The 14,483-nt window shown below is 41.9% G+C and overlaps 1 protein-coding gene across 1 annotated transcript; it reads left to right on the top strand.

The window, feature by feature from the left end:
- The first annotated feature begins 5,367 nt into the window (after positions 1–5,367).
- Positions 5,368–12,474, top strand: LOC112467542 (fatty acid synthase-like). Its single transcript, XM_025036223.1, is given in 10 exon segments — positions 5,368–5,379; positions 6,422–7,085; positions 7,153–7,529; positions 7,532–8,152; positions 8,217–8,455; positions 8,686–8,797; positions 8,799–9,383; positions 9,710–10,138; positions 10,140–10,542; positions 12,173–12,474. Coding segments are annotated over 10 exon segments (3,744 nt in total).
- The last annotated feature ends 2,009 nt before the right edge of the window (positions 12,475–14,483 follow it).

Below are 14,483 nucleotides of genomic sequence, written 5' to 3'. Positions count from 1 at the left end.
TCGTAACCACACTCACACCTCTCACAATCCGTATAACCCTTCCTCTTTAAAGAAGCACCAAGATTATAATGATTCGCCCTAACCCTGTTCATAAAAGTCACAAAATATCTTTCGAAGTTGATGCCCCAGAACCAAGGTTTAACAGCGCCACGATCGTAGAAGTTTCGAAAATAAAAGAAGCCCTTGTGCACAGAATCCTGAATTATCGATCGTTGCGTCGCATCCCAAGTCTCCTGTCGAATGCATTTCATGAAATCCCCCAGCGGTATTTCAATGGAGGGATCAGCCTCCTCTTCAGCGGCCTCCTTGGCCAGGCAGTCCGCCAATTCATTACCAACGATCCCCACATGAGCGGGAATCCAAACCAACACCACTCTCCTCCCATACAGCCTCTCAAGATCATAAACCAATATTCTGGCCTCCGTGATATACCGATTCTTATGAACATTCAACTGATTGTTATGAATAGACTCCAAAACTGATTTACAGTCCGTCAAAACAATAATATCATGTCCTCTAGTATGCCTCTGGATAAGCATCAATTGAAGAGCCGATTTCACAGCAAACGCCTCCGCGGTATATGACGTGCATAGGTATGGCAAACTCATTTTATAAGCAAATTCCTCATCACAAATGACCATACTAGCGCCAGTAGAGCGTTTAGACTCGTCATAAGATCCATCAGTATATATGATCTCTGGGGAGGGCCCCAGGTCGTACGTACCGACGATATCCTGAATAAGTTGACTATCAGGGCATGTACAGTGCTTTCTGGTAACACCAATATTAAAATCCACAGTCGGAATAAAAGTATGGGCGCCGAATGATCCGGTGAATGTCTCAAACTTTCTTGCAGCTCCGATTCCCGTGCTAAATGATTGTGTCCTTTTCCAAATTTCAGTAAGCAGGGAGAATTTATAGATAGGCTGAATAAACCGTGCATAGTTTTCACAATCAGCTAGACGCTGGAACTTAATGCACAACCCATTGTGATTGTACGCCCTGATTTTATTAACAAAATTGCAACCAAGCATAAATGCACGATCTCTAAGTAGTCTCACCTTAGCCTCAGCTATTAATACGTTGTTTGGAGTGCTATTTCTGTAGCCGAGAGCAGTGCGAATACCGAGATACTGAGCTCTCTCCAGCTTCAACTGAGAAGCAGCATCTCTAGGAAAATAAACAAAAATACCATAATCGGTTACGGACCTGACAAGACTCTTGTATAACATTAAAGCCGTGTTAACTTCCATTCCTTTAGACACACAACATAAGTATCTAATCAAAGAGTTTGCCCTTGACACCTTGGATCTAACCTCCAGGACCTGCCGAGTGAACCTGAGCCCACTGTCGAGCCAGATGCCCAAAAACTTCGCCCCGTTACTGTTGTGGACATTACAGTCACCAACCCGAATGAATAGTTCCCCATCAACATATCCACTCCTGGAAAACTCCACAAGCACCGTCTTCCTCGGAGAGAGATCAAGACCAATTCGCGTAAGTCTCTCCGTTATAATATTGACAGCCTGCTGAAGGAGAAGTCTATTCCGTCTGCGATTCGGTCCAAAGACATACAGGCCCACGTCATCAGCAAACTCAACGGCTTCAACGCCTTCGGGGAGGTTGGCGCATAGTCCCCGGGTGTAGAGAGAGTACAATGCCGGGCTCAGAACAGCGCCCTGCGGGAGCCCCGTAAAGACCAGTCGATCCACAAATTCCTGGGAATTAATTATGAAGCGTACACGTCTACGATATAGCCAATTACCAATGAATCTGACTATGCCGGTGGGGCAATCAAGCGCTATAAGTTCCTCCAGCATAATGCGGTAGTTCACGCAGTCGTAAGCAGACGACACATCGAGAAAGACCGCCAAAGTATACTCCCCCACACACAGGGACAATTTGATGTCAGTAACAATTCTAGCCAAATTATCAGCACATGACTTGCCTCTTCTGAAGCCACTCTGCGATGGGCTGAATTTGTCCTCCCTTTCTGCCCACCAGATCAATCTTTCATTTATCATGCGTTCCATGAGTTTCCCGATACACGAAGACAATGAAATAGGACGAACCTTCTCCTTCCCGACCTTATCAATAAAAATAACTTGATAGTCCTGCCAATCTGACGGCAGATTTCCCGTCTTCCAAACTATATTGAAGATCTTAAGAAGACAAACTCTTCCGGAGTCCGACAGGGTAATAATCATCCTATATTCCATTCCATCGAGGCCCGGAGCAGAATCCCTCCTAACCATATTGATCGCTCTGTCTAACTCCGAACGGAGAAACGGGGCCTCCAATTCCTCATCTGCACAGTCATTGGCAGAGATCGTAATCGGCTCCGCACCAACAAATGGAGGAGCCAAGACGTCAATTGATCTTCTAATTTCGTCTTCTCTGCTCTTAGTAGACCATGAATTCCATTGAATATTTTTCCCGGCGTTCTTCAAAATGCGCATGGTGTTCCACACATACCCCAGACTCGTAAATCTATTAATATCCTTACAGAAATTTTCAAAGCTCTCTCTCTTCTTACTTCTAATAGTTCGTTTGGCAAGAGCTCCCATCTTCTTGTATTCAACCCACGCATGGAGGGTCTTGGTTCTTTTAAATTCGGTGAACGCTTCCTTTCTATTGCGAATCACAGACTCACACTCCGCGTCCCACCATTTATGGGATCTTTTAACTTTATCTGGCACTCTTTCTCGTCCTAGATCAGACGAAATTCTACGTCTGCCAGAGGCGGTGGCGACCGATCTCTTGAGAATATCAATAAATTGACGATAATACCCCTCAAAATCTCTCTCAAACAGCTCAATGTTCGGTAAGAGAGAGGCCGTGATCTCCTTCTCAGCCAAATCACCGTATTCAGATCAGACAGTTCTTTTAGATGAAATTCTATTGGTGAGTTTTCTGTAAGTCTGTATAGAAATATCAAAGCTAAAAGAAAGAGGATAGTGGTCGCTGTCCCAAGTTTCCTCCATTTGTCGGCACGTGACACGATCGACGATGTCTCTCGTACCAAACATCAAATCTATGTTAGAGTCCCGCTGTCCACGCGCACCAACACGTGACATAGTGTCTGTGTTTATGCAGAAAAGGTCCTCATCCGTCATGGTCTCACACAACATATCACCATTGTCCGTGGTAGAATGGCAATTCCACGCGACATTATGGGCGTTAAAATCACCTAGAATGACAGAGTCAATAGATCTATCGCCAATACTATTAACTAATGAATTAAGGTCCCGTCTCGTGATGGCACCACGGGGGTGTCTGTATATGGCCAGCACATTTACGTTCTTATGTAAGTTCTTTGTCTTGATACCCACCGCATCATAACCTGCAGGAATGTTAGTCATAGAGATAACGTCGAAATGAACATGATTACGGACAGAAATCGAGACACCGCCACTGCCAAGCGGGTTTGCGCTATGCACCGTCTTAAATGAGAAACAAACGGAGAAACAAACAAACCTCTTCCCAGTACATCTTGTCTCAGTCAACACCACAATATCAAAGTCCGTGACGCGTTTGGAGAGCTCATCTTTGCTGGTTTGATATCCACGGCAGTTCCATAATAGAAGGTTGAATTGTATAAACAGAGGGGAGACTAAGATCTCTCTTTACTATCCCATCGTGCTCTCGCAGCCAATCCCTCCTCTTCATGACCTCCAAGGCCACCATGACCCCGAGAAGGCCATCCATATCGGCGAGGGTCACTGTAACTCCTCAATGCTTCCATTAAAAATTCTCTAATTTCTGGGGTTCTATTTAATATTTGCAAAACATTATCTAATGCGTCTCTGACATAGCGATCCTGCGAGCGAGGGACTCCTCGCTCCGCATCCGCGTCCTCCCGGATGACATCCGACCAAGCGGCCGCATTTCGAGATGCTGTCAGGGCAATACCTCTCCTTTCTTTGGAGATATCCCCTGCTCGTGAGTCAAATTGTTTGTAATAGTCCCTGACCACATTGGCATAAGACACATGTGTGTCCCTAGATCTCCTGTCTCTACGCAGGGGAGGATTGCGAGCATCCTCAGTACGGGTCCTCCGCTGCGCAGGCACCTGCCGCCCGCTACGCTCCTCATTATCCACCTCTCCATGAGATCTGTCCCCGGAGGTAGCCGGCAAAGACGGCCAAGCGTCTGGGTTTAAAAATCTGTCATACGCCCTGGGAAGAGCTATCTTATCCCCCTCCACTATCCGTCGTGCGCTGTGAAACGAAATGTTTTTATAAGCCATCAAAACATTAATATTTTTATTTTTCTCATAGGCAGGGCAGCTTCTAAAAGTAGACTTATGAGAGCCTCCACAATTGTAACAACGCGTGAGTCTATCACATTGGCCATGAGATTTTTCCCCGCAAACGATACAGCGGGTCTCGCTTTTACACGCGATCTTTTTGTGTCCAAATCTAAAACAATTGTAACACTGTTTAGTTTGAGGTATATATGGTCTTACCTTTAATCCCACACCATTAGAAAATATCTTAAGATTATGAACTTTATTTTCCTTGTACGTAATAACAATGTTGTCAGTAGCCAGCAAAGAAGATTTCTTAGTCGTAGGGTCCCACCTTCGTCGGTACATTCGTTCTAGTTTAAGGATGTTAGCTTTGTTCTGTATTACCATCCAAAGGTCGGTAATCGACGAAGGCCAGTCTGTAATAACACCTTTACAAGTCACTGATCGTTGTTCTAATAAAGCTTTTAGTTTGACAGGTTCACTCAGTTTATTAATGATATCCAATGCCCGATTGGCATCGACATAATCCTTAAATGTAGCCTCCGCCGAGAAGTGGTTAAGCATAACGACCGATGTTGGAAAAATACGGAGGTCCACCAAAATTGACCAGATTTTTATTTCATTCATACCTTTTCTCGTGGTCGCCTGGTCGGGAGGTAATCGAAGAGTAATTTTAGCATTACCTAAGAAATCATCATCAAATCTTGCATAGCGATGCGAGTCATGTATTGGATTTCTAAAGTCCCATTTAACTAAAGCAGAGCCGTTCACTACATAGGCTTCCTTGTCGAGAAGATCAGGCAAAATATTTACAATCGTATCACACATGCCAACACTACTGTTCACGTGATCCTCATGAGGCGGCGGAAGCTAGGGCACTTGTATCGTCCTTGTTTCCGCCATCCCCATCGGACGGGGTCACTTGGTTTATTAAAAAATCGTGGCCCCGATCCCGTAAGGACTGATTCTGGAGACCAGCCTCCACTTCTATATTCATCCCTCCCAAAACAGGGGGGAGATTGCAACACTTATTCAGGTCTTCGCCCCGCTGTCTCTTTGCTACGGATTGTCCTTGACTTCTTGTCGTCTTCTTATCCGCCGTATTCACTGCCGTGATGAGCACGTTGGTAATTTCATCAAATTCTTTCTCAGTGTAACAGGTTTTTAACTTCTTATGAGTACCACGCGAACCATTGACTGAAGCGTTGGAGTCATCATGTGGACGTGTCGTGTCCCGTCCTACAGGATCCATCTAAATCCTAATTAATGGATTAAATGCTCCCCCTCCGAGGGGGGAGCGACAAGCTGTAAAAAAAAATATAAGTATCCCCCTGAGGGACAACCGAATCACCCTCCCAGAAAAAAGTTGTTGGTCACAGTCTCAATACTGAAAAGCCCGGTATGAAGCGGCAGAGCGCGCACGCAACTCACGTCCGACTCACACGACGGTCCGAGCCGAACTCCCCCTATATCTAGGTAGCAATATTATAGGTTAGAAATTGTAACGGCCTGACTTTATCGTCGAACGCGGACTAGTTCGCCGGATCGGGAGTTCGACTGAAAGGCCCAGAGACAATAATCAATTTGCAACGTACCAGTAACATTCACTTTATTCAACTCGGGATTCGGTATTACACACAAAGAATAACGGGACGCGGTATATTACAGTGGTCGGTAGTGCCGGTGCACTCGACGCGGTATACGGAATATCGGAACGCGGGTCTACAACTGGACGCGGTATTTACAAGAATCGGTAGTGCATGTGCACTCGGGCGGTAGGACGGACGAACAAACGCGGTATATCTACAGTGCTCGGTGGTGCCCGTACATTCGGACGATAAAACGAAGGCGGGCTTACAATAGTCGAGGGACGCGGTGTTTTGCCGGGGCGTATGCACCTCGTGCTGTATGCCGGCAAGGCTGAGACCTGGGCGGGAACGCGTTATATGCAACGGGGAATTGCGGGATCCCGGGGTCACGGTCGCGAGAACCCTCGCTACGAGGCCGAACACGCTCGACCTCGTTGGGCCGTAGCCGTCGGGAGTAAGTGCGATGGAATCCGGAGACATCTGAAAACGCTCAGTCGAGGCCCATACTCTGGACCTCGTTTTGTGTGTCGCCTGGGGATCGGGATGGTAGGCTTCGTCGGAGATGGCTGAAGGCCCGTAGGAGACGAAGTCGCTATCTCTTCTCTTGCCGGAGCGCGGCTTATATACCGCTCGGCGCGGCGGGTTCGGTGGGAGGGAGGCCAATCGTCAGGCGGATCGCGCGGTAGTGGGATCGGTGCGGTCCCGCGCGCCCGTCCTCGGCGTGGATCGGCTCCCTCCGGCGTTTATCGGCGCTGCGCGGAGAAGGCACCGGTGCCGTGTTTTAAGTTTAAAAGAATCGTTCGGGCGGCATCCGGCGGGTGGTGCGCGGGAACAATGCTTTAAAAAGACGCATCGTTACAAAATAATCGAAGGAGATAATGCTATTGTTACTGGAACAGTACGAATTTCAACCAATGTTGAAAATGAAAAAATATCAGCTAATCTTGCTGAATGTATCGATGATGAGGAAGAAATCAATACAAAAGACATCTATAAGGAATTAAGACTTCGCGGTTATCAATATGCCGGCGCATTTTGTGGATTAAAAAGCGCATCGGTTACTGGATCAAACGGTCATGTCGCATGGACATCTAATTGGATGGCATTTATGGACAGTATGTTACAGATGATGATTTTAGGACAGAATTCAAGAAGCCATTATGTTCCAACAAGAATTCGCAAACTGATTATCTATCCGAAATATCACACACAGATAATTCAGGATTATCCAATTGAAGATAGACGTAAGTAAAATAAGTGATATAATGCGGCCAATTGCTTGACAAATAAATTTCATTCGCTACGTTGCAGAATTCTCTGTTCGTCGTTACAAGTCTTTAGACGCTATAATATCTGGAGGAATAGAAATTTGTGGCACTGTGGCTACACCTATACCTCGCCGACAAAAAGTAGTTAATACCATTCTTGAAGAATACGTTGCTCATGGTGATTTAGGTATTATGTCGTTGCAAGATGCAATACGAATGTCGACGCACATTGCACTCGAATGTTGCAATATGATAAATATTAAAATTATCGAATTTGTCGATGATAGTGACAAAGTGATATCAGAAGATTTAAATTCTCTACTTATTAGTGAAATCTTAAATGATTTACCGCAGATTCGACACCACACTAAACTCGTGACGATCCACGAGAAATTCCCAAATATTTCTTTGCCCGACAACGTGTTTCTACAACGGAAATTACTAAGTTATCGAAGGACGAGAATTGTTTGATAGTCCTTGGTTTCGATATTTTGACAAAAAATAGCAAAAAATTATATAAACAGTTGCTGTCTCTATTAATGCCAAAGGGTTTTCTACTGACTTTGGAGGAATCCGATGCGGTCTACGATTATTTGTGCCTGAAAACGTATGAGTTGGATATCATATTGGAAAAACAAATAAATGACAAGAAGCTTAATATTGCGAGAAACCAGCGGATTGTACATGTAAACAATTACGAATTTTCATGGGTAGATGAACTGAAATCAATCATGAATGTGCAAAACGAGACTGGTGTAGATACGGAGATAATTCTCGTCTCGGAAGAAGACTTCAAATGCGGGCTACTCGGTTTTATTAATTGTTTGCGAAAAGAACCAGGCGGCGAATTAATTAGAAGCGTATTTATTCAAGATTACAAAGCGCCTACATTTTCTTTGCAAGAACCATTGTACACGAAGCAGCTACAGTTGAACCTACCCATCAACGTTATACATTCCGGTAACATTTGGGGATCCTACAGGCATTTTCCATTACCATCGTTGGAATTAAAACTTGTTCAGAGTGCTTACGTTACGCAGATGGTATGTTAAGGTGTTCTATTACATTTTATTATAAATAATAATAATTAATGTTTACTTATAATAGGTACAAGAAGATCTGAGTACTATTTGCTGGGCACAGAGCAGAATGTCTCGCATTAACCATGAAAACCTCATTGATGTAATTTATACGTCTGTTAATTTTAAAGATATCATGGTAGCTATTGGCAGGCTCAACGCTGAAATTATGGCAACGTACGAACGCAGTAACGACTGTTTTATTGGCTTGGAATTTGTTGGTTTTAATACGCATAAGCAGAGGATAATGGGATTATGTTCACACGGGTATATAAGATATAGAGTATTAATACATATAGATATACGATAAAAAGAACTCTTTGCAATTGACAGGATTAATTTCTATTTTATATGAGTACCGTTAATTAGTATTAATAATGTTTTAATTTAAGTAACATTAATTAAAATTTAATATTAAATTAAAAATATGCAAGATATACGTCATTTTAAAGTAACGTTTAAATAAATAAATACATTTTCAAAATTTTTATGCATAGAGGAATGACGAACATTCTTGTGGCCGATAAATATCTCAATTGGATTATACCTGACAAGTGGACAATGGAAGACGCAGCAACCGTTCCGTGTGTGTACAGCACGTGTTACTATATATGCTTTATACATGAGGGGTAAAATGAAAAAGGGAGACAAAATCTTAATCCATTCTGGTACTGGAGGCATTGGTCAAGCTGCGATCCATCTTGCGCTTCACGAAGGTTGCGAAGTGTTTACGACAGTTGGAACTGTCGAGAAACGACAGTTTATAAGAGAAACGTTTCCTTCCATTCCCGAAGATAATATCGGAAACTCTCGAGATACAAGCTTTGAACAAATGATTATGCAGCGTACAAAAGGTCGTGGGGTGGATATCGTATTGAATTCCTTAGCCAAAGAGAAATTACAAGCATCTGTTCGCTGTTTAGCAAATGGTGGCCGTTTTCTAGAAATTAGAAAATTTGATATGTTTTCCAATAATTCTTTGGATATATCTATCTTTTCTAAAGATATCAGCTTTTATGGCATTATATTAGACAACTTATTTTATTCAAAAGCAAAACAAAAGTCAAAGTTGTGGAAAACAATAACAGAAGGTTTAAAAGACGGTGCTATTAAACCACTATGCAGAAGAGTCTTTGAAAGAAATGAAATAGAAGCTGCCTTTAGATATATGGCCGCTGGAAAACATATTGGCAAGGTACAATTATTTCTTAATATACACAAAAATATGTAATTATGATACAGAATATTTTATCATATTAAATTAGAAACAATTCTTTGTTTCTAATTAATGCTATAAAGGTAGTAACAAATGTAGGTTTATTTAAATTATATTTGACCAAGAAACTTTTTGTATTTATATTAATAAATAACGTTAATTATTAATTAATTAAAATTAATTAATAAAAAATTAATGATAAAATGCAAAATAATATCAATAATAAAATAAAATATGAAATCTTTGTTATTTATAATTTATTACTTTATAGAAAAAACGATTGTTTTTTAATTGCTTATTCGCAGATAATTATCAGAGTTCACAAAAAGGAAGAGCCTTTGGATGCTCCACTACTCGCTCATCCACGATATTATTGTTTGGAGCATAAATGCTACGTTATTTTAAGTGGACTTGGCGGATTTAGTTTAGAGCTAGCAGATTGGTTGACTCTTCGAGGTGCAAAAAATCTGGTATTAACATCACGAACCGGGATCAGAACAGGTTATCAGCAATCAAGAGTAAAGCTATGGCGATCTTACGGTGTGGATGTACAGATTTTTACAGTCGATGATAATTTGAAACATGAAGATTGTGAATCCCTATTAAAATTTGCTGAAGAAAGAGCACCAGTGGATGCCATATTTAATCTTGCAGTTGTTTTAAAAGATTGTATATTTCAAAATCAATCACCTCAAACGTTCGAGAATTCATTCAAATCAAAAGCATGGATGACAAAAAAAAATGGACGAATTGTCGAGGAAGATCTGTCTGCAACTTCAACATTTTGTCGTTTTTTCCTCCGTGTCATGTGGAAGAAAAAACACAGGCCAGACAAATTATGGGATGGCTAATTCCGTAATAGAGAGAATTTGTGAGAAAAGGATGGAAATAGGATTATTACACGGTTTAGCGATACAATGGGGTGCTGTTGGTGATGTCGGACTCGTGGCAAATATGCAAGAAGAAAATAAGGAATTGGTTATTGGAGGTACATTGCAACAACGAATATCTTCATGTTTGGAGACATTAGAAGTGTTTCTGTTACAAGATCGATTTGTTGTAAGCAGTATGGTTGTTGCTGAAAAAGCAAAAATTGGCGGATCAATGAATATTTATGAAACAGTTGCTCATATGATGGGTAAGCAGTTTTATGCAAAGCTAAACAAAGACAAATACTAAATACATATAATGGTCATGAAATAAAAGTAAAATCAAAATGTTATTCCAAGTATATTTATTGGAATAAGTAATATTTTAAAAAATATATTTTTTGCACAAAATTACAGGAATACTTATAACATTTGGAAAATTATCTTACAATTACTGCAGACTTAACACTTTAAGTCTTAGGAGGCCTCTACGTGTTTCTCTCGTTTTAATTACTGTATAATTTAGGTCCTAATCAAAATTTTTAGATTATAATTAATATTTAGAAAAAAGTTGTTTTTTCTGAAAATTTAGTCAGCGATAAAATAAGATCTCTGAAAGAAAGAAAGAGGAGATAAAGCAGAAAGCAAAATAAATTAATGTCCCTTGTCTTTTAACACAAAAGTATTCAACTAATAAATAATTTTGTCTAGAATTTTTGTTACGTATTATTCAAATAATAATCATATCGATTTATTCTACTGTTGTTTGTCACATAGTTTCCTTTGTACATGTAATTGTAATTAATAACGAATTCAGTTGGTCGCACTAGTGCGTACTAGCGCATTCAAATGTTTAACCAAATTCGCTATAAATAAAGTGACATCCATTGGTTGTCTACATCTCAATCAGTTTTAACAATATCAGAGCGATGAACAGAGTAAAAGTTATCTTAACAAGTTTAAGAGCTATAATTGTTACACTTTTTAATAGTTATTACTTTTTTTGATAGTTATCTGTTTACAATTATTTGTAAAAAAATACACACATAAAAAAGGGAATTATACAGAAAGAGGGTAAGCTCATTGATTTTAATGACCTTGACATATGTTGTCAAGAACGTGATCTTGAATAACTTTTTCTTATAACTTTTTCTTATAACTTAATCGGCGGTCATTGTTTATTTCAAAGTTAAGAACAAATGTAACTGAAAAATATAACAGTTTATGTCAGTGCTAAGGGAAGTAATTTACTGATATGTGTGTAGAAACAGTACATATGTAGGCGGGGGAGAGGCTACCCCGCATGCAGGGATGGGTGGGGGTGGACCTCGATTCGCGTGGAAAGTTGAAAACTTCAATCGTACAATGATATAGACCTTGTTTTGCCCTATAAGCAGAGTGGGGTGGGGTAAACTTCAATGTAATCAAAGATCTGACCTAACCCAATTGTTGTATGGGTGAGAAACTTTTCACGCGAACCAAGGTCCACCCCCATCCACCCCTGGGTGCGGAGAAGAGACGATAGCCCTTTTCCGCCTACACGTGTACTGTCTATACACACATATCAACAAATTACTTCTCTTAAAACTAATGTTACTTTATAATACTTTATAATAAAAAAAGTAATAAAATTGTGAAACTTCAATTTGCTATTTTTTCTAAACCAATGCCGTCCTTCACTTATTTTTTGCGTAGAATTACTCAAAAAGACTCCCTCCCCTTACAACATATTTAAGTGGCGATAAAATCGGTGAGTGCTGACCTTTTATGCATATTTACCAAGAAATGTAATAATTTGATTCTTAATTAAAATTTTTGTTATATATTCAATTTTAAAAGATTAATTAAAATAACATAAAATTGATTTTATTATACAATTCTTACTTCATTTCAAAATAGGATTAAAGAACATAAACGCGGTGCCATCAAATATGCCACTGGTCGAAATGGGTATGGATTCGATGATGGCAGTAGAAATTAAGCAAATATTGGAAAGAGAGTTCGATATTTCCTTGACAGCGCAAGACATTAGATCTCTAAATTTTGCTAAACTTCGACAAATGACAATTACAACCAAACAAGGAATGATACACGATACAAACAAAATTGATCCAAGTAATTTGGAAGGCTTTGACATGTTGATTCGAAAAATGAAGGATGCAGACTTTGTTCCAGATATTCTTGTAGAATTTGTTGAGTAAAATAAAGGTTTTCGTACTTTCTGTCTTACTATTTGAGTTTAGTGCGTACCTGTCGTGCGCGCATGAAAGACTGCCACGCCACTGACGGAGCTTTACTTTTATCCGCCAGGGGCGCCTATAACAGTATCGAACAGTCTCGGGTGCATTCGGGGAGCACGCTATTAGCACAATTATCGTCCAAAACTGTTCGAGGAGATGCTTTGTGGCGCTGTGATATACGATGATGACGTCACTGTAAAGGCAGCGTGACGTCATCACTCGCGCTATTTTCGCTATTATTTTCGAGGTGAAGCACGAAATACTATTGGCGCTTAAGCTGCGTTCGGGCAGCTTGCTATCGCTGTCGCGCTATTGGCTCTTCGAACGAAGTTCATAGGGTGCATTCGGGGAGACGCTATTAACGCTATAAACGCAAACGCTATGAACTTCGTTCGAAGAGCCAATAGCGCGACAGCGATAGCAAGCTCCCCGAACGCAGCTTAAGCGCCAATAGTATTTCGTGCCTCACCTCAAAAATAATAGCGAAAATAGCGCGAGTGATGACGTCACACTGCCTTTACAGTGACGTCATCATCGACTATCACAGCGCCACAAAGCGTCTCCTCGAACAGTTTTAGACGATAATTGTGCTAATAGCGTGCTCCCCGAATGCACCCATAGCGTTTGCGTTTATAGCGTTAATAGCGTCTCCCCGAATGCACCCCTCGTCGATCGATTCACTCTGTACGGTCGGTTAATAAATTGTTCTCTTCAGTATACACGTGCGTCGAATTGAATATCCGCCATCATCCTAATCCTCGAACCTCAATTCTCACAGCGTGACTCAACAGGTTATGGGCCCAGTCATCCGAGTTGAGCTATGAGATGAGCGAGAGCGCAGGGACATTAAAATACGTGTTCGCTGCGTCTTCGCGTGGCGAACCGGGTCGCAGCCATATTGCGCAAAACCACGCGCGGGGCAAGTGATCGAACGGTCGCGAGTTAAAAACGAGGACATAAAAGATGTCGGAAAAAGTGTCTGTGCGACAAGTGCAAAAACTCGACGGTACGAACTTCCTCACCTGGAAGTTCCAGATGAGAGCCGTATTCATGGCGGCGGGAGTGAGTGACATAGTCGAAGGCACGCGAACGCAACCGATCGGCGCTCAAGATCCGCAAACCGCGGTATGGAGAAGAGACAATGCCAAAGCAATGGTGCTAATCTCGACAACGATCGAGCCGTCGCAGCTAGAGTCATTGATAACGTGCGACACGGCAAAAGCAATGTGGGATACCCTGTGCCAAGTGCACGAGCAAAAATCCTCGGCTAACAAGCTATTCCTGATGCAAAAGTTTTACGACTACAAAATGGCGTCGGGTGATACGGTCGTGCAACACGTGGCCAAAGTGAAGAACATGGCGGCTCAGCTAAGAGACGTTGGAGAAGCGATGTCGAACCACACCGTGATGGCGAAAGTTCTAGCAACATTGGCGCCAAGATTCGGCGCATTCCAAACCGTGTGGGACAACGTCGAGGAAGGGAGACAAACCGTAGAGAATCTAACGGACAGACTCATTCGAGAAGAAGCGAGGTTTGCAAATGGAAGTGACGCCACGGAAGCGTTGGCGGTTGTGAAGAGCAGCGGTGCGAAAAACAAATCGCAGACTTCCGGAACCTCGAAGAACAGCCGTTCAAAGAAAGACGTCGAGTGCTACAAGTGTCGAGGAAAAGGACATTTCGCGCGGGAGTGTCCGTCAAAGAACAAAAAACGCGGTGACCGAGATGGAAGTGGATCGCGAGAGTATGCGTTTGTGGTCACAAAAGACGAGACGAGAACGGAAAAGCAACCGCCGAAACAAAGCGCGGATCCGTCGACAGAACAAATGCGGCGACTACTCGAGGTCGATAACAAAGACGCCTGGCTAACCGACAGTGGGGCGTCACGACACATCTCTCACCGACGTGATTGGTTCGAAGAGTTTCACCCGAGTGTGGGCGATACGGTTGTGCTCGGAAATGGTCGCGAATG

Source organism: Temnothorax curvispinosus, unplaced genomic scaffold (assembly GCF_003070985.1).
Source record: "Temnothorax curvispinosus isolate PA1 unplaced genomic scaffold, ASM307098v1 QBEX01017499.1, whole genome shotgun sequence".
Classification (NCBI taxonomy): domain Eukaryota; kingdom Metazoa; phylum Arthropoda; class Insecta; order Hymenoptera; family Formicidae; genus Temnothorax; species Temnothorax curvispinosus.
The sequence above is the reverse complement of the archived record's forward strand: the minus strand, read 5'-3'. Positions and strand labels throughout refer to the sequence as shown.